This window comes from Quercus lobata, chromosome 5 (assembly GCF_001633185.2).
Source record: "Quercus lobata isolate SW786 chromosome 5, ValleyOak3.0 Primary Assembly, whole genome shotgun sequence".
Lineage (NCBI taxonomy): Eukaryota > Viridiplantae > Streptophyta > Magnoliopsida > Fagales > Fagaceae > Quercus > Quercus lobata.
The window spans coordinates 89,314,376-89,340,156 of record NC_044908.1 but is presented as its reverse complement, the minus strand read 5'-3'; the positions used below and the strand labels follow the sequence as shown (position 1 = coordinate 89,340,156).

The following is a 25,781-nucleotide window of genomic DNA, read 5'->3' as shown; positions in this document are numbered from 1 at the left end:
GAGAACGAAAATAAATATAAGAATAATTTGATATTATTAAAATTATATCTATATTAAAAAGAGGAGCAACTTTAATTTATTATGAGCCCAAACAATGGATTCAATAAGTTCTTGCCAATAACCATATCCACTTAATAGAAACATTAAACTAAAAGAAATATCAAAGATGTTCTAATGATTCAATAATAATATTATTACTTTAACTCCGAGTTCTTAGTTCCTTTGATTGTATAGAACTTACAGATGGAATAATTAAGTCATAATTTGTTGGCTTATTGTATTAGCGTAAGCTAGTGATGCTTTCAGCTATTGGACTCTCGCCATCTAAGGTGCAGCACTCCACCGCTTCGCCTAGCAACCAAAACATTTTAGTAGCCATAGGAAAATAAAGCAAAAGCCTTAGGTAAAAATAAAAACTGTTAGATAAGTTTAATAAATTATAAATATATATATATATATATATATATATATATATTCTTTTTTTGTATATAGGTAAAGTAAACAGGCCAAAACGAATCCTCCTACTTTTACAAACATCTACTGGAGCTTTCTGGTATATACAAGTGTAGAGAAGTCAGAAGCCAAAATAGGCAAGCATAGACTCAATATTTTGAAATCGAGGAAAAATCAAGTCTAAGGGTCCGTTTGGATACAGCTGAAAACTGAAAACTGAAACTGAAAACTGAAAAACACTGTAGCAAAATAATTTTTAAATGTGTGAATAGTATCGTGGGACCCATTTTTAATGAAAAAGTTGCTGAAAAGTGAAATTTGTGGGTCCATGAACAGTACACGATGTGCTGTGATTGGCTGAAAGAAATGGAAAAAGTCAAAATTTGCGGTTACTGTTCATGTACTGTTCAATGAACAGTAACCGCAGCCCTCACAAAGTTAGAAAACGCGTGAAAAAAAAAAAAAAAAAAAAAAAAAAGCAGGAAAACGTAAACGCGCTGGTTTTCAGCGCAATCCAAACGCACTCTAAAGATGGAATTTAATATTGTTTTTTTTTGGGTAAAAGGAATTAAATTTCAAATTATTATTAATATATATATATATATATATTTTTTTTTTTACTCACTTTAATTGAATTTGTCAAAAGTAAGACATTATTTTCACACACGTGATATTGCTATAGTTAATTATTATTAACTATTTAGAAAAACAAGCTGTAAAAAATGGATATTTTTTTTTGTAATAAAAAAATGGAATCTATTATATATGTAGGACTAACAAACTTCATAAATTAATCATATTTCGGAGAGAAAAAAAAGAATAAAATTAATTAAAAAAGACGGGCTCCTTTTGATATTAATTATTTTATACCAAAAGTCATAACCTACTAACCCAATAACTTGTTAAAATTAAAACAGCAACCAATCCAAATAAACGCAACAAGTAAATAAATTTGGTGAGGACGAATTAGTCAAATATTAAATGTTTGACAAGGCACGTAGTAAAAAAAAAAAAATACTAATACTGACATTTTTGGTTTTGTATTTGGAATATGCAGGTAACCGAGCTCAAGTGTGGTGGGTTGGTTGTGGCGTGCACGTTTGACCATAGAATTGCAGACGCCTACTCGGCCAACCTATTTCTTGTGTCATGGGCTGAGATGGCTCAGTCTAAACCCATCTCTACGGTGCCATGTTTTCGTCGTTCTTTGCTCAATCCTAGACGCCCTGGTTCAATTCATCCATCCTTGAACGACATGTATGTTCCAGTGACCTCATTGCCTCCACCCAAAGACCCACAACCTGGTGATGATTATCTTATTAGCCGCATTAAGGCTGACCAACTCAACCTGCTCCAATCACTAGCTACCACAACCAATGGTTGCAGTAGGACTAAACTAGAGTCCTTTAGTGCCTTCTTGTGGAAGATGGTTGCTAAACATGCTATTCTTAAAATGGGCGTTGTTGTGGATGGTAGGACAAGGTTAAGTGATGGAGATATAGACAAAGCTTCACTCATGGGGTCTTACTTTGGAAATGTGCTATCCATACCTTATGGAGGCAAGGAAGTAAATGAGATTGATGAAAATCCATTGAGTTATGTGGCCAAAGAAGTTCATGATTTCTTGGATGGTGCAGTGACCAAGGAACATTTCTTGGGGCTCATAGATTGGGTGGAGTCTCATCGTCCAGTGCCAGGGTTGGCTAAGATATATTGTAGTGGGAGTGAAGATGGACCAGCTTTTGTGGTATCATCAGGGCAAAGGTTCCCGGAGTCAAAGGTGGATTTTGGATGGGGTAAGCCAATATTTGGGTCATACCATTTTCCATGGGGAGGTGACTTAGGGTATGTGATGCCAATGCCAAGTCCAAGTTGCAACGGTGACTGGGTTGTGTACGTGCACCTCTTGAAAGGTCAAGAAGAAGGTTCATTTGAGATGTATTAGGGGTTGGAGAAAATTTGACGTTATAACGTGATAGGGACGTTTTATACGCTAAGATAATTTTCGCTCTAGCAGGAGCCAAAAATATTACCGCTATGTGCGTGTGCGTGTGGGGTGTACGTGAATACATTGGGAATAAGAAACACGTGACGAACCTGGACAGCGAGCACACCATGCTTCTTCTTGGGCACAAGTTTGCCTTCAATGGTGTCATCAGGGTTATATAAGTCAGGTCTTTAAGCTCTGCCTCAGCAAAAGCTTCGACAAAGTCCACACCACGGTTATTGCAAAGAATCTCAGGTTCACCAACAGGGTTTGACACCTCCTCACCAGCAAAAGCATAGTATGTCACGAGAGCTTGGGCCAAGGCCTTCTTAAGAACCCCAACCATGGAGCCAAAATTATTAGAGAGGTCCTTTCCCAATAAGCTGGTGTTCTTCTTGTAACAGAAAAACACACCCACATCAACTGGGGTAGAAGCAAGTCTAGGTTGGATAGTGGTAGCCAATGCTCTTGCAGTGGCAGCACTGCTGCCACAACCTCCCTCTTGCTCACTTTCACATTCAACTCTCCTCCTCCTCCTTCTGAACCCATGTTTACAGAGAGAAAGAGAGACAGCAGTAAGAGACTATAGTCTATAAGAGAATAGTTTTGAAATATGGTTGATGGGGTTTGATAGGGGAGTGGATATATAGAGGCCCCTGTGTGGGACTGTGTGTGAGATTTTTCTTAATTAATCATTTAGTCAAGGTAGGCTTTTGTAGAATAGAAATGTATTACACCGAGAAAAGAGCTATGAAATATCGTCCACTTAAGGTTTTCTTTACATATCAGTAGAGCAATGTTTTGTCGTGTCCACAAATATTGTTTTGGTGGTCCTCCTCTTGGCGTGGAGATGGAGGAAAGGGATATACTTCTATCTTGTATTATCTTGTAGTCGGCCATTGTGAATTAAGAGTAAAGGGTCTAAGTGCAACATCAAAGACTACCCCTCACCATATTTCACGTTTAAATAGAGATAACAACCCTGTCTAGATAATTGAAAGTACAATAATTGAATCAGCAGTCTCCCAAACGTGGAACGAAAATCTATACATTAGTAAAAACAAGGTGAACAAGTATATTTCATCCAAAATACTACACCGTTCAAACATATTTAGTTTTACTAACCTCTAAATAAAAATAGCTTTCTACTTGTAACCTTACATCACTTGATAATTTACAAAGCTTTTAAATATAGGCAAAATACAATAGAAAAGTAAAAAAAAACCCCCAAAGCTCAGATAATGATGATCTATGCAACCTCTGCAAAAACAACTCGTCTCATCCATGTTGTCGAAAAAAAAAACATTATTAGAGAAACAAAAAAATTGAGCTTTCTGTTTTGCCATTTAATTTCTCTACTCTTACAACATAATGAACAAATATTTGTTTGGAATTCATAAAAAAAAAAAGATAAATCAACCCAGTTAATTAAGGAACCCACTCACAAATTTTTACAGTATAAAAGCTCAAAATCAAGACCCAATTTCAATTAAAAATGAAATAAACCCAATTACAGGAAACAAATCTGTGTGTGTTTCAACTTTTTGCAAGCAACAAATCCCAACAAAGAAAAACCCATTAAAATCAATACATCTCACTTTTAATTTATTATTTCTTTCGCTTTTCATTTAAATATTATTTCTTTATTAATTTTTTATTATTTCTTACACAACTCACTTTACCTATCTCTCCCTCTCTCATATGAAGTTTTTGAAGAACAACTAGCAAACCCACAACCCACAGCCACCTCCACTGCCCACTGGCCCCCATTACCACAACCCAAATCCACCAAATTTGCAACAAAATCATCTCAATAACCAACCAAAATCACACATAAAACAACCAAAATTTAACAAACCCAAAAATAGATTTGGGAAAGAAAGATTGGTTACTTCGAGGGTAACCACCTTCTTAGCAAAGGAAAGACTTAAAGAAAGGAAAAGAGAGACTTAGAGAGAAATAGGAAGAGCAAGTGGTTAATTTTCTGGATAATCCCCATTCAACATCTGAAATCTCCTTTTATACAATTCAATCCCATTTTCTAGCCTAAACTACCCAACCAATGCAACTAACTAACTGAGCACAGCAACTACTAACTGACTAACAGAATTCAACTAACTAACTGAATACAACTCAGCACAACCACTACTCAATTAACAATGCTAATCATACAATCCTTATCAAATGGCTATTAGCAATACTTATCAAATGGGTAGCTCCCTAACACCTCTGAGGCATAGTTTTTGGTGTTTAGTGTGCCAAATGCCAAATATTTTGGCACACATGATGCCAATGCTCTAATGGCATCTAAATAACATTCTAATTAATCTAATGTGTCAATGGTAATAATTAGTTTGTAATATGGATAATGTTGTTATATTTTAAACAGTAAAAGGTCTATTTCACTTTGCTGTGGATTAATGTCAAAATGCCCAAGAGCATGTGCTCTATAAGTTGTATTAGAATATGTTATGGAAGTATGCCTTAATATGAACCAAACCGAGAGCAACTTCAGCCATCACCTCTACAATTGAACTCTGCATGGCAATTGGATCAAAGTGATAACTATAAACTTTGTATGTGACTTCAAGGATATGGCTTCCAATAGACAGGTTTGGACTTGAAATCCTCTAGCAGCTGATTAAGCAAGCAATAACAACTTGATTAATTTATACACCAATATAGCCTTCAGTATTTTCCACACTAGTGGAGAAATAAATAAGGAGAATGCATGTGAAAGTTATGATAACTCAATAAAGTCTCTTGATGTCATATCAGATACATATCAAATTGTTATCACGATCAAGTTACATGAATTTAGCAAAGTTATAAGTTACATGAAAATGAAATCTAAAATGTGATAGAACTGTCGTTGCTAAGACTCAACAGCGGGCTGTATTATATAGACAGCATACTTAGTCCAATGGGGAAAAATGATTTGTAACAATGGGGAATACACCTTAACACAAGGGAAATTATTTGACTATTTCAATATCATACAGCTACAGAACTATGTTATTGAATTAATTTGCATAAACTAACATCTACAATTCTATTTTGAGACTTCTCCTTCTGCAGGGTACAGAGGAACAATGGGAAAATTTAAGGGGCTTGTGTTGAGCATAATCTATCTATAATTAAAAACAATGGGAATATAAAATGATAATTACATTCCTACACAACTACACCCACCTTCCCTCCGATTATATTTGGGAGAGGGTTGGGGGGATTTTCTAGAGCAAAAAGAGCACGGGGAGGGCATGCAGGTTGTGGGCTAAGGCTCATCAATATTCACTAGCAGTTTCCTGAGATGTCTTCTTGACATCTATTAATATCCATTAGTTATTTTCTGAGATTTTTTCTTGAAATTTGCGATGCTGCAGTGCGGACAAATGTACTCCAGCCCATCCGTTTTAGCATAGTCCTGCCAATCATCATAAAGACGTTAAGACATCAAATATACATTTTCGAATCTACTTATGCTGTCTGTATCTTTTTGCAGATGGATCAAATAGTGAAAGCCAAATGGAAGGAAACCAAAAGCTAAGGTAAATTTGCAATTCATGACACCACTGAATTAAAAGAAATCTTACTAAGGGTTCATGTAAATTGCCACAACATTCACCTACATTTTGTATAAGAACTCAAATAAGGCAACCATACCTTAAAAGCACCAAGCCCCTGCCGCCTATCACTGCCAAAGTGAGCCCACTCGCCACATATTCCGCAGTTCACCCAATCACTAGCTGCACTACTGTTATATCATGCAGACTCAAATTATTTAGTAAGGCATTTAGTTTTGTGTGCATGCATATAGTAAATAGCAACATGGAGAGAGAGAGAGAGAGAGAGACCTGTGACACAACAAGCAGCATTTTCCATCTACATCATCATGAGCCAGTTCATATTCTAGAAGATAAGTTTTGTAATGCCTTTTTATTGTATTCCCCACACCCTAATTATTAGAAATACAACTTGAGTCCTCTAAAAGTTTTCCAAAATCCTTGTAAGTTACAACAGGTTAATGAAATTTGAAGTATGAAAGAATAACATCATATGAAACCAATCCCAAGAGAAAATCGCAATTTAAAAAAAAAAAAAATGCCAGAGTTACTTTTAGCCTATCTAGCCCCCTCAAGTTAAGTCATAAAGCTCAACAGAAAATATTGAAAATAAATTTGTGTCAAGAATATTTTGAAAACAAATAGTAAAAAATCATCATTAGCAAACACCATCTCCCAGATACTTCAAATTTTCCCAATTAGATAAGCTTGCAATCACAAAAGGCATTTACTACGGAATGTGACATAATATTAATTTTGTAATTAAGGTCTAACCTTCAATTGCATATCATGCAACATAAAGCATCTCAAGAATGAAAGTTGAAAAACCGTACAGTCATTCTATTGGTCAATGTGTGATAAAGCACTTTTGAGAAAACTTGTCCTTTCCAATTGATGCCATTCCCGACATGAAAGCCTCCTTGTGAAACCACCTGAGGGACCAACTTTTTTAAAGCTAATTCTTGGCATATTTTCAATAACCTTTAATAAGGTAAAGAACTTACTTCTCTATACAAGTTGAAAAGGTCAAGGCGCGCTTAGCATTGAGAATAGCATCAGGGAACTCAGCTAACCCACCTTGAGGAATGAGACGAGTATGTCCACAGAGGGTCAGAAACTGCATCACATTCCTCAAAAATTCCTCCTGCCTGCCAGGATAAGAAAGTTGACATATAAGTATTACAACTCCTTGCACATAAATTGCATCAAGTATATCGAGAGATCCAACATTTTGATCCAAGGTAGAACATTCATTTGCATAAACAACTAATTCATCTACAAGATCTTACTGCCAAAATCTATTAAAACTAGTAGGTTTTGGCTCTCAAAAACATTGTGCAAAAATATAAAATCGAAGCTGATTGGAACTACACAAGAAATTGACAGTGAAACTATTGATTAAATCATCAGCTAAGAATCATATGGCTTTGTTTTTGCAATTACAAGCACAATTTGGTCATATAGCATGCTTGTTTTGTATATATATATATATTTAATTGCTGATACTATGATGGTAGTCCCAAGAACTCAGACATGTTTGCCAATTAGTTTTACAAGTCACAATAGGGATAACACACACTCTTTGTCTATGTCCAAACATAAATTCACAAGAACTCAAAAAAGAATTCACAAAATTCAATCCAAAAATATATATATATATATATATATCAAAAAGTAGCACTAACAATACCCAACAATAGTATTAGCAAAAGAACCGAAAAGAAAAAAGAAAAATATTACTTGTGCAACAACAGTAATTCAGTCCTAGAATCAACAAAAAGAAGCAAAGCCAATTAACATGAAATAAACAAACTATCTGTTTGATTCCGATTTTGCTTTGCTGTCTCCTCTCCCTTCGTTCGTATTTTCTAATTTCTCATTCTTATTCGGATCTTAGATCTGAATTTATTTTATTTGATCCTTCTTGATTATATATATATATATATATATATTTCTATTTGTGTTTTGCTTTTGCAGTGAGAATTAGAAAACGGATATTCATCGCATTCGAATTCGAATTCCAAGTCTAATAATAAGGTATCGTTTTTTTAATTTCCTTGAAATTAAGGTAACCCCAGTCAGTCTATAGAACATGATGTGATGTCTCTACCGTTTTCAAAACTCTAATTCTTTCTATGTTCTTCTTGTTCTAGGACCTTAACATGATTGCCAAGCTCATTTGAATTGAATACAATACTAAGCTTTATTATGAATTGTATTGACAGGCATGCTTGCTTGCTTGATTCTATCTAAAAATGGGGGGGGGGGTTTGTTTATTATTGAATCTGTCTTGTATTTGTAGATGAGATGGGCACCAATGTTGTGGAAATTTATTTTAATTTATAATTCCAATCCTAGGCTAGGACCCCATCTGAAGTGGATAATTGGGTTTATGAATTTAATGGGTTTGCTTTGTTTTATTGTTAATTGTTGTATAATTTTTGTTGCTGAGCTGAAAGGGGCATCTATGTTCAAATTTCAGTGCTTTGCTTAGGCCTTTGCTGATCTCTGTCTGGTGGGGTTGGCTTTTCTTTTTATTGTAGAAAAAGAAAGAAAAGCGTGTGTATGGGCCATGGCAAACTTTGATTCAACCAGGGTTTCTTATTCTTCACTTTCTAAGGTTGTTGAAAAGGATAATAATAATAATAATAATGCCCAGTTCCACTATGTTGATGACTACACTGACTCTCCATGGGACTCAAACTCAAAGTCCTCTCCACCGGATCACGCGTTTTACAAGGATGATTTTGCTGTTGATGGAGAAGAAGGATATGATTCAAGCGATGACACTCGTAATTTGGTGCAACCTTATAATAATAATAGCATGCATCATCCTGAGGTTAACTTGAAGAATGTGCTCAATGGTATATTTGCCATTGTGACTGGCCGGAGCAAACTTCCGAGTTTCATTTCAAATCAGCAGTCGCTACTCCCTACTTCAAATGTTTCATTTCTTGGGTCTGCAAAGGATGGTGATACCTTCTTGAACTCCTCCGTTTACATACCTAGAGCCCCACCACTCCTTGAGCCCAGTGGATCAAGTGGGGTTAATTATAGTGTTTACAAGGATGTATTGGAGGCTGAGCCTCCTGACTGGCTGCCGGATAGTTCTACTACAGTTTGCATGCAGTGCACTGCTCCTTTCACTGCACTTACTCGTGGCAGACATCATTGTCGGTTTTGTGGAGGAGTTTTCTGCAGAGTATGTACCAAGGGGAGGTGTTTGTTACCTGTTAAGTTCAGGGAGAGGGATCCCCAGAGGGTCTGTGATGCCTGCTATGATAGGCTTGATCCATTACAGGGTGTTCTTATTAACAGCATCAGCAATGCCGTGCAAGTAGCAAAGCATGATGTGATAGATTGGACTTGCACAAGAGGATGGTTGAATCTACTTGGTTTGTCTCTGGAACATGAGATATACAAGGCCTCCAATACTTTGAGAAGCTATTGCCAGGTTTGATTTTCATTTGCATCTCAGCTTAATTTTACATGTCAACTTGTTTTATCTTTGTAAAACTAACATCTCTTTCCTGCTTTGTAATGTCAAAGAGATAGGATTGTAAAATTCTAGTGGGTAGTGCTTGCTAGGTCATAGATTCTATTTTGGAGCTTTGTTTCTATGTTTACTCTTTGCTTCTTTTCACCTACTTGTCAACTGGACTATAATGGTATTTTAGAAATTCGTACTTTGCATCAACATTCTAAATATGCAGTCCTTTGTAAAGTGGTTTTCCTTCTTTTCTTTTCTTTTTTCTTTTTTTTTTTTCCTGACTTTATAGTTTTGATTGGAATTGACAGGTTGCTAGGTTGAATCCTGACAAGTCAATACCCTTAGCAATTTTGAAAGGGGCAAAAGGCCTGGCAATTTTAACTGTAGCTAAAGCTGGTGTTCTTCTTGCTTTCAAACTTGGCACAGGCTTGGTCATTTCTCGAAGGTCAGATGGATCATGGTCTGCCCCATCGGCTATATTCTCTGTTGGTTTAGGATGGGGTGCTCAGGTAGCAACAAAATTGTCATGTTACTTCTAGTGTTCATTTCTTTTTGTTATTATTACTACTATAATGTTTGTAAGTGTCAATCTTAGATAGAAGGCCTGAAAAAAAAGAAAAAAGAAAAAAATCTAGGATATGCACAAATTTGGCAAGAGTTCCTTTTAACTATTTGAGAAATTCTAATTGTTTATCAAGACTTCCTCAATTTATGTTACAGCTAATAATTGTATTTATTACGTGTTCCCAGATTGGAGGAGAGCTCATAATAAGTATCAACTTATAATGTTACAACTAAGGCGTCGGATTTTTCAGGAACGCGGCTATAGGACTTTGAGCCACCTTTCTAACCGTCACCATATGTCAGACCTATAGCTGCGTTTGTACCAAAAACGCGGCTATAGATTCGTTTTCAGCTACATTTGAACAACCTATAGCCGCGTTTTATAGGTTTTTTTTTTTTTTTTTGCACTTTTATTTATTTTTTCCCTGCTATCACAACTACCTGCTAAAAAATTAGACAAAAATTATTAATTAAGGGGTGTTAGCTGAGTACCAAGTCCAAATCAGATTTTAATTTTTCAACCAACTCTAATTTAATCTAACACCCAATCAAGAAATTATTCTATAGTTCCTCAAAAAAAAAAAAAAGAAATTATTCTATATATATGATTTACTAACCTTTCTACACATAAAGATGGATGCTATATGTGAGATTCACATGTAAAGTCCACATTTTTGTCAGAAGAAGGTATATTATACAGAGCACATTAATAATTTCAACATCCTAATTAGAACATGCAAGACATTATTTGATACAAATACATTATAATGAATTTTGTTGCTTGGGATAATTACTAAAAAGTTCACATGTACAAACAATCAAAGTGTTCTTCCTATGAAGAGCCATTAATCTATAACCGAATGAAAGAGTCGTCCAAAGTTTAAACCTCATCATCTAAAAGAAAATTGAAAAATATATATATATATATGTATGTATGTATGTATGTATGTATGTATGTATGTATGTATGTATGTCGTATAAGTGGAAGGTGTTGTTAACCTACTCTATAAAGTCTTTTAAATTTTGGATGTAAAAAAATTTAGATTTGTAATTGCCCTAATTTTCTTTCAACCATGCATCTTGTTCATTGATGTTCTTAGGGTTTTAGAGACCTTGATTTATTTCTGCTTAGATATTTGAGAAGTCCCCCTAGACGAAAGAATAAGACAACATTTTTTTAATGAAAAAAAGAAGGAAATAAAGAAGGAGAAGAAACAAATGACATATAAGCTTGATTAATGAGTCACCAACAAATTCTATCAGGATGAAAAAAAAAAAAAAACCATATATATAGATATATATATATATATATATAACATGACTATGTAAGGAATTAAAACATATCAGACAGAAAGAAAGTAATAATCCACATTTTCTTATCTTTCTGTCCAAAAAGAAAAAAGAAAAGATGAACCCATTATGAAGAAGCTAAATCTAAGTGAGATAAACATATCTTTTTTTTTTTTTTTTTTTATATATATAAGTAATAAGTTTATTGATATCAAAAAGGGGAGCACCCTAGTACACAGGGAGTGTACAAGGGGGCAAACAATCAAGAACAAAAATTACAAGAATGTAGGAAATCAAGAAAAGATAAAAATGATTGGTTCTGCAATGCAGCCAACCAATCCATTAAAGTTCTAAAGAAAAATAACTTCAAATCTGATCTTGATCTCTCTTTATCTTCAAAGCACCTACTATTTCTCAGTGAGATAAACATATCTTAAAAGGGCATAAACAGCAAGATCAAGATAAATATAGCTAATTCATAAATAATAGCACTTTGATAAACACTATGAACTAAATTCAATTATAAAATAGAACCTATTAGGTGCCACCAATTTGATTGAAATTATAGAAGAAACACCTAGTAACTTCCAATTCTAATACTTTCTAAAGTGTAAATAGATTGCCAATATAAGTAACAACCTTATGCATTAGTCTCCAACAATAGACTATTAACCCCATCACAAGTAAATCCACTTGCTAAAGCTGATTCCCAACAACTTTACAAATATTATCATTTGGTTCATCAACAACTACATGTGTTTTGACATTTGCCTTCCTATAAAAGAATATACGCTTTCTTGTCCAATTAAATTAGCTAAAGCATATGGTACGACAACAAAATCATGGGAAGCACATACTCTGCCAATACTCCCAAGTGAAAAGTGAAAAAAGCCCAAAAAACTCACTCCCAAATCTTAGCACCAAAATGCTATTATATATCAAATAGCCATCCAGTACCATCTTGTCCCAAGACCCAGGATGATCAATTTTCTATCTCACCCGCTAATGATTTATTCATGGTGATATTTGATTGGGATCTATTTAGCTTATTTTGTTACTATTTAATTTTTTTTGTTACTATTCATAGATTCCATTGCACTTTTTAGTACTATTCATGGATCTTAATGTACTATTTCAGCTACCTTATAATACTTTTAGCAAAAAAAAAAAAAAAAAATCAATTTCAACTAAATAAGCTGTTCCCAAATGGACTCTTAGTATAAAAATCCTGTTTTTTAAAAAAAATCTACCTGACCACTTGTCAAAGACTCACATCAAATTATCTATTTGGATACTTTATTTCTTTAAAATACTAATTTTCTTTATTTATTTTAATTATTTCTCTCTCTTCACCCACAACAATCATCATTCACTCTTTTTCTTTTTCCAAGGATAAGCAAAGAAATAATAAAAAATTATTTTTGCATAAATAAAATAACTTGTAAATTTACACAAGCACGGTAGTTAAAATCTGATTTGCCCTATAGATACATAAGTTGATATAGGTGTCTTTTGGGGTTCATTACTCGCCATTCTTATTTTCATTTTTTTTAATGCTTTGTCTCTCTTCTTTGTGAGTACTTTTACTGATACATCAAAATTTTACAAGAAACTTGAGTTATCAGCTCATCATATGTCAAAATAAAATAAGATTATATCAGAACTCATTACAACTCAAAACAAGATTGTTGTGAAAATGTTACTAGATTTTATTGTGTCCCTATGCTGTCTGTTTCTTTATTCATTTTTCACATATTTGGATTGCGTAAAAATAAGGGGATCTCCAAAGGCAACTCAATGGCATCTTGTCTTGTTCATGCACCCTTATAATGGTACATGAATGATTGATGATTGACAACCTTTAACATAATCTGCAAACACAACACGACTAGTCAATGTTTATTATATAAGTTTCTTGACACAGGATGATGGCTCATGAGATTGAACCATTAAGACAAGGATCGCCCCTATTAAATCTCTTGCATGAACTGCAAGATGAGCCCTGATTGGAAACATACAAGACAATGCAGGGAGGACACGTAAAACCACAAAACAAACAAAAAAAACTGCATGTTAGATCTGAATGATCAAGTAAAAGCAATTATTACCCGAGTCATATTTTCCTTGCTCCATGACCTTTTCTCCAACTCCAGTTTTAGTTTACCATGTTCAAACTAGTCAGCAAAACTGGACTCAAACCTCCTCGCATCATCAAGCCCTTAGATTACTCTTAACACTGATGGTAGTGTCCTAGCCAATCCTGGTAATAAATAAATAAAACTATGCCTTTCATTTTTGTACTCCCTATATAAATAAATAAAACTCCCCTTTTCTACCAAAAACATAAAAATGCATTCTTTTCTTATTACATTATATGCAATATGTCCCCCACTTCTCAATGGCTGACCCCATCAAGATTAAGGTAGCGAAAATGTTTAGTCGATTCCTCGATGGCTCCTTCCTAAATTCCCATGACGATAATCAATTCAAATTTTCATCTTTACATTGACGTTCCTAAACTCCAATTACTTCAGTATTTTGTCTTATGAACCAAAACAAAACAAAACACATGAAAATTCTGCAAGAAAGAACTATAAAAGCCCATTGTATTTGTATTAAAAAATTAAATTAAATTTAGAGTATCACCAATTTCAGATTACAAACGAAAACTTCTCTTAAACACTAGAACAACTATCAAATTTCAGATTCGAAGCTTCTTTCCTTCCAGGTTGCAGGTCATCTTCATAGTGGTTGGCACCCTCACCAAAATTCATCTCTTTCTGGTAAGTATCTTGTTAATCTGGTGCAACTCATTATTGAGCTTCTGGTCCCTGTTTTGTTTCTGTGTGTTTCAACCATCTTGCATCTAGCTTTATATACTCCAGTTTATAAATACCGGGGAAAATATCTAGCTTTATATACTCCATAAAATAGAGATTGTGCACCTGTGACCAAACACCATGCCTGCTTGGCTAACATAGCTAGATTGAAGGCGTGGATATTTCGGAAACCCATACCTCCCTTATTCTTTGGATTACACAATTTACTCCAGTTTATACAATGTATCTTTTTCTCATTACGAGTTTGGCCCCACCAATACTTAAGCCAACACCGAATTAATATCATCACACACCTTCTTAGGGAGCTTAAAAATACTCATAGAATAAGTGGGTATTGCTTGGGCCACCGTCTTTATCAACACCTCCCTTCCTGCCTTAGAAATTGTTTTTTCCTTCCACCCCATCACCCTTTTTGTTATCCGCTCCTGCAGATCCTTAAATGTATCCACCTTAGATTTTCCCCCAACCATAAGGAGGTGGCCAAGGTATTTTTCACAATTTGTCATGACTTGTGCACCGAACAAATTCTGAATTTCCTCCTTAACACTTGGGGTAGTGTTCTTACTGAAGAAAATTGTGGTTTTTTGTTTGTTGATTGCTTGTCAAGCACTCTTGGCAAGATCTGTAACAATACAAGGAAAGTAAGCACTGATAAAGCCAATAATGGTGTGTAGAACTAGTGGCCAAGATGATCTCAAGAAACTATACCTATCCTAATCGGGCATTGATCTTCAAGGGCACAATATCATCAGCCCGGGTTACACCCACGTTCACAATCGCAGTAGCTACACCTGCCTCATGAGCAGCTCTGTGGAATTCAATGTTAAAAGCCTTTCAGCTAAAGAATAAAATACTAAGAGAAAAATGTGTGGGTGGCTCCTTCTCTATCAGCTTTATTGCTTTCTAAATCAGAATCTTGATACTAAAATCAAACAGTCTTCTAGTACTTAATTAATCTGAGCTTCACAGGATATCAAGAAGTGATTATAACATATACGTAGATGGAAATGACTTATTCGGACATCAAACTGTATATTTACTCTAGCCCAAATAAACATTGAATTCGAATAGAAAATAATCATAAATTTAGCGTATTTAATTCTTGCAAAAATACATTTGAAACTGCTGAACTATGATTATGTGCTGTTAATTCATATATCGTAGCTCACTCTCTTTATATGCTGCAGGTTTTGCATACTAATTAGGATAGACCAAGCACAATAGAGAGAATATATTTCCTTCTGTAGAGGTATGCAGCAAGCATTGCCCATGTAATATTAAACTTTTCGCTCACTTCAATGTGAAACATGTGTACAAAATAAATATGTACCTGAGAAGCCGGAAAGCAGACATGGTCATCAGAGATGATCCTAACACAAGAAATGCGTCACATCCTTTTGCAGCTTCCATTGCCTTATCAGCTCTATCCTTGGGAACATTATCACCAAAGAGAATAACCTTCAAAGTTACCATGTAAAACGAAAGTATCAAAAAGACCACCTTAATTGTGTTTCCAATGTACTTAAGAAAAGTTATGAAATGCGTGTAAAACTGCTGGGTGCAAATGAGCAGTACCCAAAAGGGCCAAAAAAAAAAAAAAAAAAAAAAAAATTGAACAACACAAAAAAGAAAAATGGAAAAAATGGCCCTCATTTTATTGCATGTAATGTAATCACCCAGCTTTCAAACAATTTAAATAAATTTATAGACCTACACTGCATACTCAAGATGCAATCTCCCCTTTATTTGTACATCAAAATATACAAGAACTTTTCCATAGCTTAAAGGGGACAATGTGTTCATTTGAAGGGTATAAACAGTATCAAATACTTATTTTCTAGCATGAAGATCTAGGCCATTTTTCTGAAGTTGGAAAACTGCTTTCGGATCTTTCTATACTTCTTAATTCATTTTTTTTTAACTAACAATAACTATAATGACCAGACCCAGTCAATTCCATTTTAGTTGTGTGATGGTGCCTTTGCCAGCTTGTCACATGGATATGCACCTGAGGGCCACATTCATGATCCTACTTCTGTTAAATTATGAGTGCTTTCAGAAAATGTAGATTGAAAACTTTTAATTATATAAAAGCAAAAAAAAAAATTCTTACATCAGGTTTGAGAACACCATTGCATTTTTGGCGAGTATGGATATGAAAATCCTCTTCCCAAAACTTTTCGTCAATTTCAATATCACCATCAGGTCTTTGCTTCATGCCAAAACTCTTGTCCGAACCAGGGTTTCCATAATCAAAACTTTCAATTGCTGCTGCCCACTGCAGTAAAAATTGCAATCTTGCTAATCAGTCATGCATCCCAAATAATAGAAGAGAAAGAAAACAAGGGTTTGAGGCCAGATGAAACATTAGATTTTATTTTCCACGCATAGACAGACAGTTAAAGGATACATAAATTAGAAGGCCAGAAAATCTAAATTTACAATGCAAAAGGATAGATCTTGCCTACAATTATATTTTTAGATCGTGAATATAGCATTGAATTCTTCTTAGAAGAACACAGCCTTCCATTGGACATAGATTAAGGCTCACTCATAAATCTCCCTTCTTAAGCATAAAGAGAAGATGACAATGTTCTGAGCCAAAAAAGGTGATAATGTGAAAGTAACCAATGATGTGATATGAGAAGCCTAGATTGTTGCGACTCCAGGAAGAATAAATTACTCAAAATTAACCTTTGGATTGAGCTCCTTCACTTGATCTTGAAATGAATTCCGACAAAAAGAAAATCCACAATCTAGACAAACTACAGTATACACAGTCCCATGTAGTTCAAGTGGGTTGCTACCAGCATGATGGTGCAGCCTGAAACAGAATAAATGATAAAATTAATCCCATTGGCTTTGCTCCTGACACAAGTAGAGTTACACATTTGAAAGAAAAGGACATACAACTGCTACTTACCTGTCAATGTTTTGTGTAATCATAAAATTTATCCGGCCAGCTTTCTCTAGAGATGCTAAAGCAATATGAGTCGCACCAGGCTGTGCTGCAGTAAACCGTCTCCCTCCAGCATAACTCCTTGCCCAATACCGCCTGTGGGCCCGACTTGATTGGAGAAACTCCTGTTGAAAAACCCACAATACTAACTTAAGAAAACTTGATATTTAGAAACACAAACATCAGTAATTTACAAGATGATCATTCAGAGATTTGATCAACTGCGTCAATGTTTTGTGAATTAATTTTAACTCTTCTTCTCCTCCAGTCAATCTTAAAGACAACGACATGTCTTTAGAAAGGAATTGGAAATAGTCACTATAAAACATAAGATACCAGTATCATAATCCAAATTAATACTCCCTTTGTCACATAATGAGTGACCCAGTTGGAACATGTACAAATTTAATAAAAAACAGAAGAAAAAAAAAACAATCCTTTTGTATAACTTTCCAAACATGCATTAGATGTATTGAGGGAAAGAAATTCCTTGATAGTTGGAATGGAAATACATTATGGGACAAGAAAAAAATGCAAATTGAGCACTCATTATGGAATGGAGGAAGTGGTAACTAATGAAAATATGCCAAATTATTGGAGCCATTGGTTTGAATAGATGATTATGTTCAAGTTCTTAGCATGTTCGTTGAGTTTGGAATAATATTAAATTTATCCAAATATAACTTATATGCTACTAAACCTCCCTATTTAGTCTTGCTCTTTTCAATAAGCCTTCAAAATTAGATGTGTGACCCCTCCTTATTAAAAATTGATTTAGGGTGTGACAACTTGTGGCTGAATATATAGAGGGAAAGAAATTAAGGAGAAGAAGATTTAATGCCAAGAACATTGTAGCTCAACTGGCACTTTTTGGTGTTTCCAATGCAAACATCCAAGGCTCAAATCCCTTCTCCTCCCAACTATTGATTTATCAAAAATAAATAAAAAGGGAAGATTTAAGAGAGAAGATGAAACAGGTTGGAGGGATGGAACGGATCAGAATATAAGAAAAGCAAGAAAGTAGAGAGGAGAGTATATCCGAGAGGATTAGGGGTATAGAAAGCGATGAGATATAGAGAAATATCATACCAAGAAAAAGAGAGCAAGATGAATAAGGGAGCAGTGCACCAGAAAAGAAGAAATGACATAGCAAGGCAAGAGGGGAGACCAAAAAAAAAACTAAACATAAAAAAAAAAAAAAAAAAAAAAAAAAAAAAAAAAAAAAGTACTCATCTATTTTACTCCTTTACTGAATCAGAAAGATGCCTTCTAAAGCTTTGCAGTACTTGGGGAACAGGGAAATATACTCTAGATCTATAAATTGTCCTCATACAAAGATACATCAGACCTACATCTCCTACTTCAAGCATTGAAGAATATTTAAAAATATAAATATTACAAAAATCACTAAAACATTTTCCTAATATATCTAAATACTTGTGTGGGGTAATCGTAATACATATAAAAACATACTGCTATAGGGGATAAATATCACAGCACATGCCTTCAGATCACCTGATGGGTAATTGGTTTGAAACCAGAACTATAAGCACCATTGGGGCTGCAACATGATAAAAAAAAAAATAAAGCCAATATTATTTAAAAAGTAGAAAAATATTACCATTTAGGGAAAATAAGGAAAAAAAAAAGATTTGGCATTTGATAAACTTTAAAAGGAAGCATCACTTTACAGGTATGATAAATTCCACCACAAAGCCTTAAAAATATATTTAGTGTGACATATTGAGAGCAAGAACACTTTAATCAACTCAAAGCCCACTCCAAAAAAAAAAATAACAATAAGGTGTTTCTTGGGTTAATGCTAAACCGCATAATTAGATGAACCAGAGGCTAATGCAGTTATGTATATTCAATTTAACAGAAGGGTGATTTTTTTTGTCCTGTGATAAAATCACAAATGAGAAAAAAAAAAAATATTGAGATAATAGGTGAGTCTACCTCTAACAGGAGCTTGCTGAACAAATTTCTATAAAACTGAGATAGCTAGATTTATTCATTTTCTTTGCTGATGACAACCAGCTAACAAAATGCAGCATAGGCCACAAACATCATATAAGAGTACACATATTAAACAGTATTGGAAGCCTATAAAACCTTTGATATTCATATGGATAATTAACATGATTTGAAAGGTACAGCAATGGTCAAAAGAAAATGAGGATTGACTGGATCAATGAGACAATTGAGAAGAAGTATCAACTATTACAAACAATTATGCAAAATAATTGAAAATGTTTTGGGTAGAGTCTATATATGCCAAGGAACAAAGAGCACATGCTTAAGGTGAATCATGTGATCAATATTAGGTGCTGCATCAGCAATATTAAAAGGTCTTTATGAGAAACATATAAAACACAAAGGTAGAAACATCCTTTAGTTCTGTGTGCTTATGTGAAATAGTAATTTGGGAAAAGTTTCAAGAAATTTGTGGATCTTATAAGCTTACAAGAACCAAAGAGGAGGTAGAACCTTCTATAATCAGGAATTCCACATTCTGTACTGATTCCAGCCCCCATTAATACCATAAGCTTGTACTGCATAATAGCAAATAACCAATGAAACAGAATCTGGCAAGAAAACTGTTAAAAAAAGAGCTAACAACTAAGCACTAGGATTCATAAGATAAATTTCATAAGAAACCTAGAATTTTAAAATATAACTATATATGAGAACATCTAAGATTGACCTTTGATCAAAGAATTGATATAAAAGGTTGACATCACTAGTGCTAGGAGGATCTGAATCAGGAACCAACTTCTTGTCCCTCAAAAAGTTTGAAGGTGCTCTTTCTCCTCTCCCTGATGATGTCCCAGGAAATGAGATCCGGCATGAAGTTTTAACAGACTTTATAGAGCCCTGAAACAAAATGACTCTTCTTCCTCTACTTGGAGGTTTCCAATTATTGTGACTTGATTGAAGAAAACCTAAAAATAAAAAAGAGTTTGCTAGCACTTAATATCACCCATTTATACAGAACATAAGTAAGAAATTTATCTAATAATGCTAAAGAATTTGGTGGATGGCATAGGCATACTTGCCTGTCATAATACTCCCCAGCACTTCACTTGCACTTCTAGAGGTCTGCTTATCCAAAGTGAATAATTCAGTATTAAAAAAATTCAATCCACAACTAAACAGATTCATGGAGAAATGATGCCAAAATTACATATCAAACAGTACAGACTACTTTTCTTGTAGACTCAAATGGATAGGCATATATGAATTTTGATGAAATTTTATTCAAAGAAGCTTCTGCAGAATGTACATTTCATTTTTCCACAATAATAAAATCTCCAATCATTATTTTTGAGAACTAAAAGTTATAATATACTCCTCAGATATGTTCGCATAAGATTGTGAATGGAGTTCTTATTTGCTTTCAATTCAACGATTTGGTACAATTCCTTTTTGACATTTTTTTTTCCTCTGCTCAACATTTAATATAATCTAGACCAATCTAAAATGCAACTCAATAAATTCTTCTCTGTATCATTATCTTTCCTTCTCATCTCTCATCTCCACACACCACCCACCCCCCCCCCCACCCCAAAAAAAAAAAAAAAAATCAAATCAATGAAACTTGAACCTAACAGCATATGCTCAACTTGACAGCAGTGTACTACCCTTTGCTTTCAACTTGGACTCTAGACCAAAAAACTTCAATCCAGACACCACCAAGTCCGCAGTCTTCTTCTTCATATGCTCAATTAGCATTTCATTGTAGACAATCATATTGACTTCTGTTAAAAGTTTGCGGTCTCTCAAATTCGAAAAAACCTTCCTTGCCTCCTCTATTGTCCCATAGTTACACATGCCAGAGATGATAGCAGCGTATATAACCTCATCAGGAGGACAACCCTGTTGCATCATTTCATTCAGTACCTCAATCACCTTCTCAGCACCACCAGATTTACAGGCATGGACAACAGAAAGTGTAAACTTAAACTCCATAGGGCCACTCGTAACATTGGCTAAGCAATCGCGAACAAGCATCATAGTTGCATCAATGTCTCCAGTCTTGCAGAGCCCTTTAGCAAGAGCACAATAAGCAGCAACAGAAGGAACCAAAGACATCTCCATGATTTTATTATAATACAGACATGCTTTTTCAATATCACCAATCTCAACAAAACATTCAATTGCAATACTATAAGTCAATGAGTAAGGTTCAAAATCTGATTCCTTTACTTCATCAAAGAGTGATATCACCTTTTTGAACTCCCCCTTCTTGTGAAGTGCCCCCATAAGAATATTGTATATGGAAACACTACAATAACCTCTTTTTTTCAAGTCCTCAAACACTTCCACAGCCATCAGTGTCCTCTCCTCCTTCCCAACCACAAAAGCAAAGAACTTCGAAAGATCATCAATGACACAAAATCCCAATTTCTCCATTTGGGTTAACAATTTACAAAACTCATCCATCCTTCTCATCTCTGCATACAAAACCAAAATTGGATTCACAGTCACAAACTCCGGCTCAAGACCCTCCTGAACCGTGACCTGAAAAACCTTATAAGCCTTATCGACTCGCTTCACACCACACAAACCTTCGATAATCAAATTATAAATCCCCAAATCAGCTCTATACCCAGAATCCACTAAATCCTTCAACAAACCACAAGCAAACCCCACTTTCCCATCTACCACAAACGCATCAACCAATGATCCATATATTGCCCTATCAATCAAACATCTTTTCTCCTTCATCTCCCTAAACAACTCATACCCTTTCTCCACCCTCCCACCTTTACACAATGCGGTAACCAAAGTTGTATATGCCATTGCGTCCGGCTCCACCTTATCCCTCCTCATTTCCTCCCAAACCCTCAAACACCCATCCAAATTTCCTGCTTCAACCAACACCCTCACCATCGCCGTGTACGCAAACACGTCTGGCGTACACAAATTCTCCCTCATTTTACTCAAAACCTTCAACATTTCATCAATTCTCCCAACTTTACACAACCCTTTAATCAAAACCATAAAAGTAACACTCTCTTCAACCAAACCATCATTCCTAAAATCATCATAAACTGAAACCGCCAAATCCACATACCCATTCTTCGTCAAAGCATCAATAATCATATTATACAAAAAAACCCTAGGCTTGAAATTGAATTTCTTCATCTTTTGATACACGTAGAAAACCCGAAGGGGCCGATTGGCGTCGGAGTGGAATCGGATAAGGATTTCGAACTGCTTTTCGGTGGGGGGTTTGTTTTGGGAGATCATGAGTTCGGGCAGTTGATCGGCGGAGCGGAAACGGTTAGAGCGGTTGAGGGCATAGGCGAAGGCATTGTAGGAAGCAAAAGTGTGGTGGAAGCCTTTTTGCTTGGAGGCCCAGTGGAAGAACTTGGAGGCGAGATTCGGGTCGGGTTGGGATTTGAGGACTTGGGCAACGAGGTCCGGAGTGACACGGCGGAGTTTGTTGAGGTCAGAGACGATGGGAGGGCCCCAGTGGTTTTGGTTCTTGCAGAATGAGTCGATGATGTATCGGGCGATAGGGGAGAGGCGGATGAGAGAGGTGTGTTGGTGTTGCGGGTTTCAGTGGTGGTGGGGGAATGTTGTGGGTCCCAGTGGTGGAGATTGAAGGGTTGAGGATTGTGGGGAGGAGAGGGTTTGTGGAGGGAGATGGATTGGCGGTTGGAGAAGAGGCCGCCGCGGACTGGGGCGGTGTTGGGAGGGTTTACGGTGGCCGTAGAAGAAGTAGAACTTATTTTTTTGGTTTTGGGGTTTGGGAATTGGGGGCTGAAGGTGAGGAGGCATTTCTATGTTTTGTTTTTTCTTCTTTCATTGATTTGTTTCACCACAACTCATCAGCTTCCAGCTTCTCTTTAGTGACCAATTTACACTGTCGTATTATGTTGTGTCTGACTTACTGGTTGAGCAGTCTATGAAAGTGCAGTGCGTTGAGGGTTTTGTGCCCCATACAGTCATGTTTGTACACCATACAGTCATGTCCATACAGTCATGTTTGTACCCCTGCATTATTTAGCTGATATGTTAATTATTCTTCATTTTAGAGGTAATAGATATTTTAATGAAAGGTTTTAATATGTTGTCTCATACAATAAGGGTCCGTTTGAATTGAGCTTATTATTGTTAAAATTGAAAACTGAAACTGAAAATACTGTAACAAAATATTTTTTAAATGTGTGAATAATATCGCGGGACCCATTTTTAATGAAAAAGTTGCTGAAAAGTGGAATTTGTGGGTCTGTGAATAGTGCACAGATCACTATTCACAATGGAAAGTCAACATTTGCGGTTACTGTTCATGCAACAGTGCATGAACAGTAGCCGCATCACTTTGAAACGCGTGAAAAAAAAAAAAAAAAAGAGGAGAAGAACGTGTTTACTGTAGCATGGGTCCTATGCCTAAAACGCAAACTCTGAATGCAGAAAAACTCTCAAACCAAACGGGCACTAAATAAATCTTTGTCACAAATTTTTCAAGCTCATCCTTGATATTATATCTACTCAAACGTATTTGGAAGATATATATTTTTTCTTCCTTTGAGCTTCTTTATATCTTGTGGCAGATCTATGTCATCAGATTCCTACATCATAATTTCCTCTCATAATTATTGGATAAATATACATATTTGTCATATATATATATATATATATGTCTATATTAAGAGGATTCAGAAAATTAGTTATTGTTTTTTTTACCGACAAAAATATCCCTACCTAAAACTTAAAAATGGGGTTAAAATAGTAAATTGACAAAAATAATAAATTTCTACTTCTACGTTGAAATGCTTTTTTACTTCTAAAAACTCCTACTTTTACGTTGATTTAAATTCCTACTTCTACTCACTAACTCCTCACAAAATATGATTACTCTTTTGTTAGTTTTAAAACTTCTCCAATCTACAAAACTCACTCCATGTATTCATTTTTTTTTTTTTTTTTTTTTACTTCATCACGATGTATTTATTTCTTTACCCAAAAAATGCAAATTATTAATCTTTACTGAAAAAATAGAAGAGCCTCTGGGCACGTGCTGAGGCTAGTATATATATATATATATATATATGTATTGCCTTTTCATAATTTCCTTAATTTCAAGAAAATTAAAAATACAATACCTTATTATTAGACTTGGAATTCGAATTCTTCGATGAATATCCGTTTTCTAATTCTCATTGCAAAAGAAAAACACAAATAGAAATATATATATATATATATATATATATAATCAAGAAGGATCCAATAAATTCAGATCTAAGATCTAATGCTGAATGAACATATATAGAATAGAAGATCCGCCGAATAAGAATGAGAAATTAGAAAATACGAACGAACGAGCGAACAGAGACAACAAAATCGGAATCAAATAGATATTTTGTGAAAATAAAGAGGAAGTACCTGAATGATTTGGTTAAGGCCAGCCAGCTACAGCAAATTTAATATTAGATTAGAGCCTTACACCTTTGCCTAGACTAGACCCTGTGGGGTTTTCTCGCAGTTGGGGGAAAGGGAGAAGGATTTTAAGATTTCAATTATGTTGACCACGTTGTTGTCACAAATCCTTTTTTTTTTTTTTTTTTTTTCTTCCTCTACTTTTAGAGAAGATAATTGCCAACCAAACGCTATTAGAAGTCTATCCAAGTTAGATAAATTAGCTGAGTTTGAATAGATTTTGGCAATAAGATCTTGTAGATGAATTAACTGTTTATGCAAATGAATGTTCTACCTTGTTGGATCTCTCGATATACTTGATGCAATTTATGTGCAAGGAGTTGAAATACTTATATGTCAACTTTCTTATCCTGGCAAGAGGAATTTTTTAGGGATGTAATGCAATTTCTGACCCTCCTCCGTGGACATACTCGTCTCATTCCTCAAGGTGGGTTAGCTGAGTTCCCTGATGCCGTTCTCAATGCTAAGCGCCTTGACCTTTTCAACTTGTATAGAGAAGTAAGTTCTTTACCTAATTAAAGGTTATTGAAAATATGCCAAGAACTAGCTTTTAAAAAGTTGGTCCCTCAGGTTAGGTGGTTTCACGAGGAGGCTTTCATGTTGGGAATGGCATCAATTGGAAAGGACAAGTTTTCACAAAGATGCATAATCACAAAATTGACCAATAGAATGACTGTATGGTTTTTCAACTTTCATTGTTTTCCTCTTTTATTCTTGAGATGCTTTATGTTGCATGACCTTAATTACAAAATTACTATTATGTCACATTGCGTAGTAAATGCCTTTTGTGATTGCAAGCTTATCTAGTTTGGAAAATTTGAAGTATCTAGGAGATGGTGTTTGCTAATGATGATTTTTTACTATTTGTTTTCAAAATATTCTTGACACAAATTTATTTTTAATATTTTCTGTTGAGCTTTATGACTTAGCTTAAGGGGGCTAGATAGGCTGAAAGTAACTCTGGCATTTTTTTTTATATATTTTTTTTAATTTTAAAATTGTAATTTTCTCTTGGGATTGGTTTATATGATGTTATTTTTTCATACTTCAAATTTCAATAACCTGCTGTAACTTACAAGGATTTTGGAAAACTTTTGGAGGACTCAAGTTGTAATTTTGCTGATAATTAGGGTGTAGGGAATACACTAAAAAGGCATTACGAAACTTATCTTCTAGAATATGA

At 34.9% G+C, this 25,781-nt stretch overlaps 2 protein-coding genes, 1 long non-coding RNA gene and 2 pseudogenes across 3 annotated transcripts; 2 read left to right on the top strand and 3 right to left on the bottom strand.

The window, feature by feature from the left end:
• The first annotated feature begins 1,483 nt into the window (after nt 1–1,483).
• LOC115991442 (shikimate O-hydroxycinnamoyltransferase-like) lies at nt 1,484–2,398 on the top strand. Its single transcript, XM_031115133.1, has one exon. It carries the CDS (start codon nt 1,505–1,507, stop codon nt 2,396–2,398), a length of 894 nt encoding a protein of 297 aa, XP_030970993.1. The 5' UTR covers nt 1,484–1,504.
• A 3,415-nt stretch (nt 2,399–5,813) lies between these two features.
• LOC115989519 lies at nt 5,814–6,183 on the bottom strand. Its single transcript, XR_004091975.1, has 2 exons — nt 6,104–6,183; nt 5,814–5,864 (listed from the first exon to the last, which is right to left on the bottom strand). It is a non-coding gene; the product is annotated as an uncharacterized LOC115989519 (long non-coding RNA).
• Nucleotides 6,184–8,575: 2,392 nt separating this feature from the next.
• On the top strand, nt 8,576–10,279 carry LOC115991441 (1-phosphatidylinositol 3-phosphate 5-kinase-like). The gene is made up of 3 exons (XM_031115132.1): nt 8,576–9,457; nt 9,802–10,002; nt 10,244–10,279. The coding sequence occupies exons 1-3, from the start codon at nt 8,576–8,578 to the stop codon at nt 10,277–10,279; spliced, it is 1,119 nt and encodes a 372-aa protein (XP_030970992.1).
• A 3,673-nt stretch (nt 10,280–13,952) lies between these two features.
• On the bottom strand, nt 13,953–20,692 carry LOC115991468 (annotated as a pseudogene).
• A 34-nt stretch (nt 20,693–20,726) lies between these two features.
• On the bottom strand, nt 20,727–23,117 carry LOC115991467 (annotated as a pseudogene).
• Between the last annotated feature and the right edge of the window lie 2,664 nt (nt 23,118–25,781).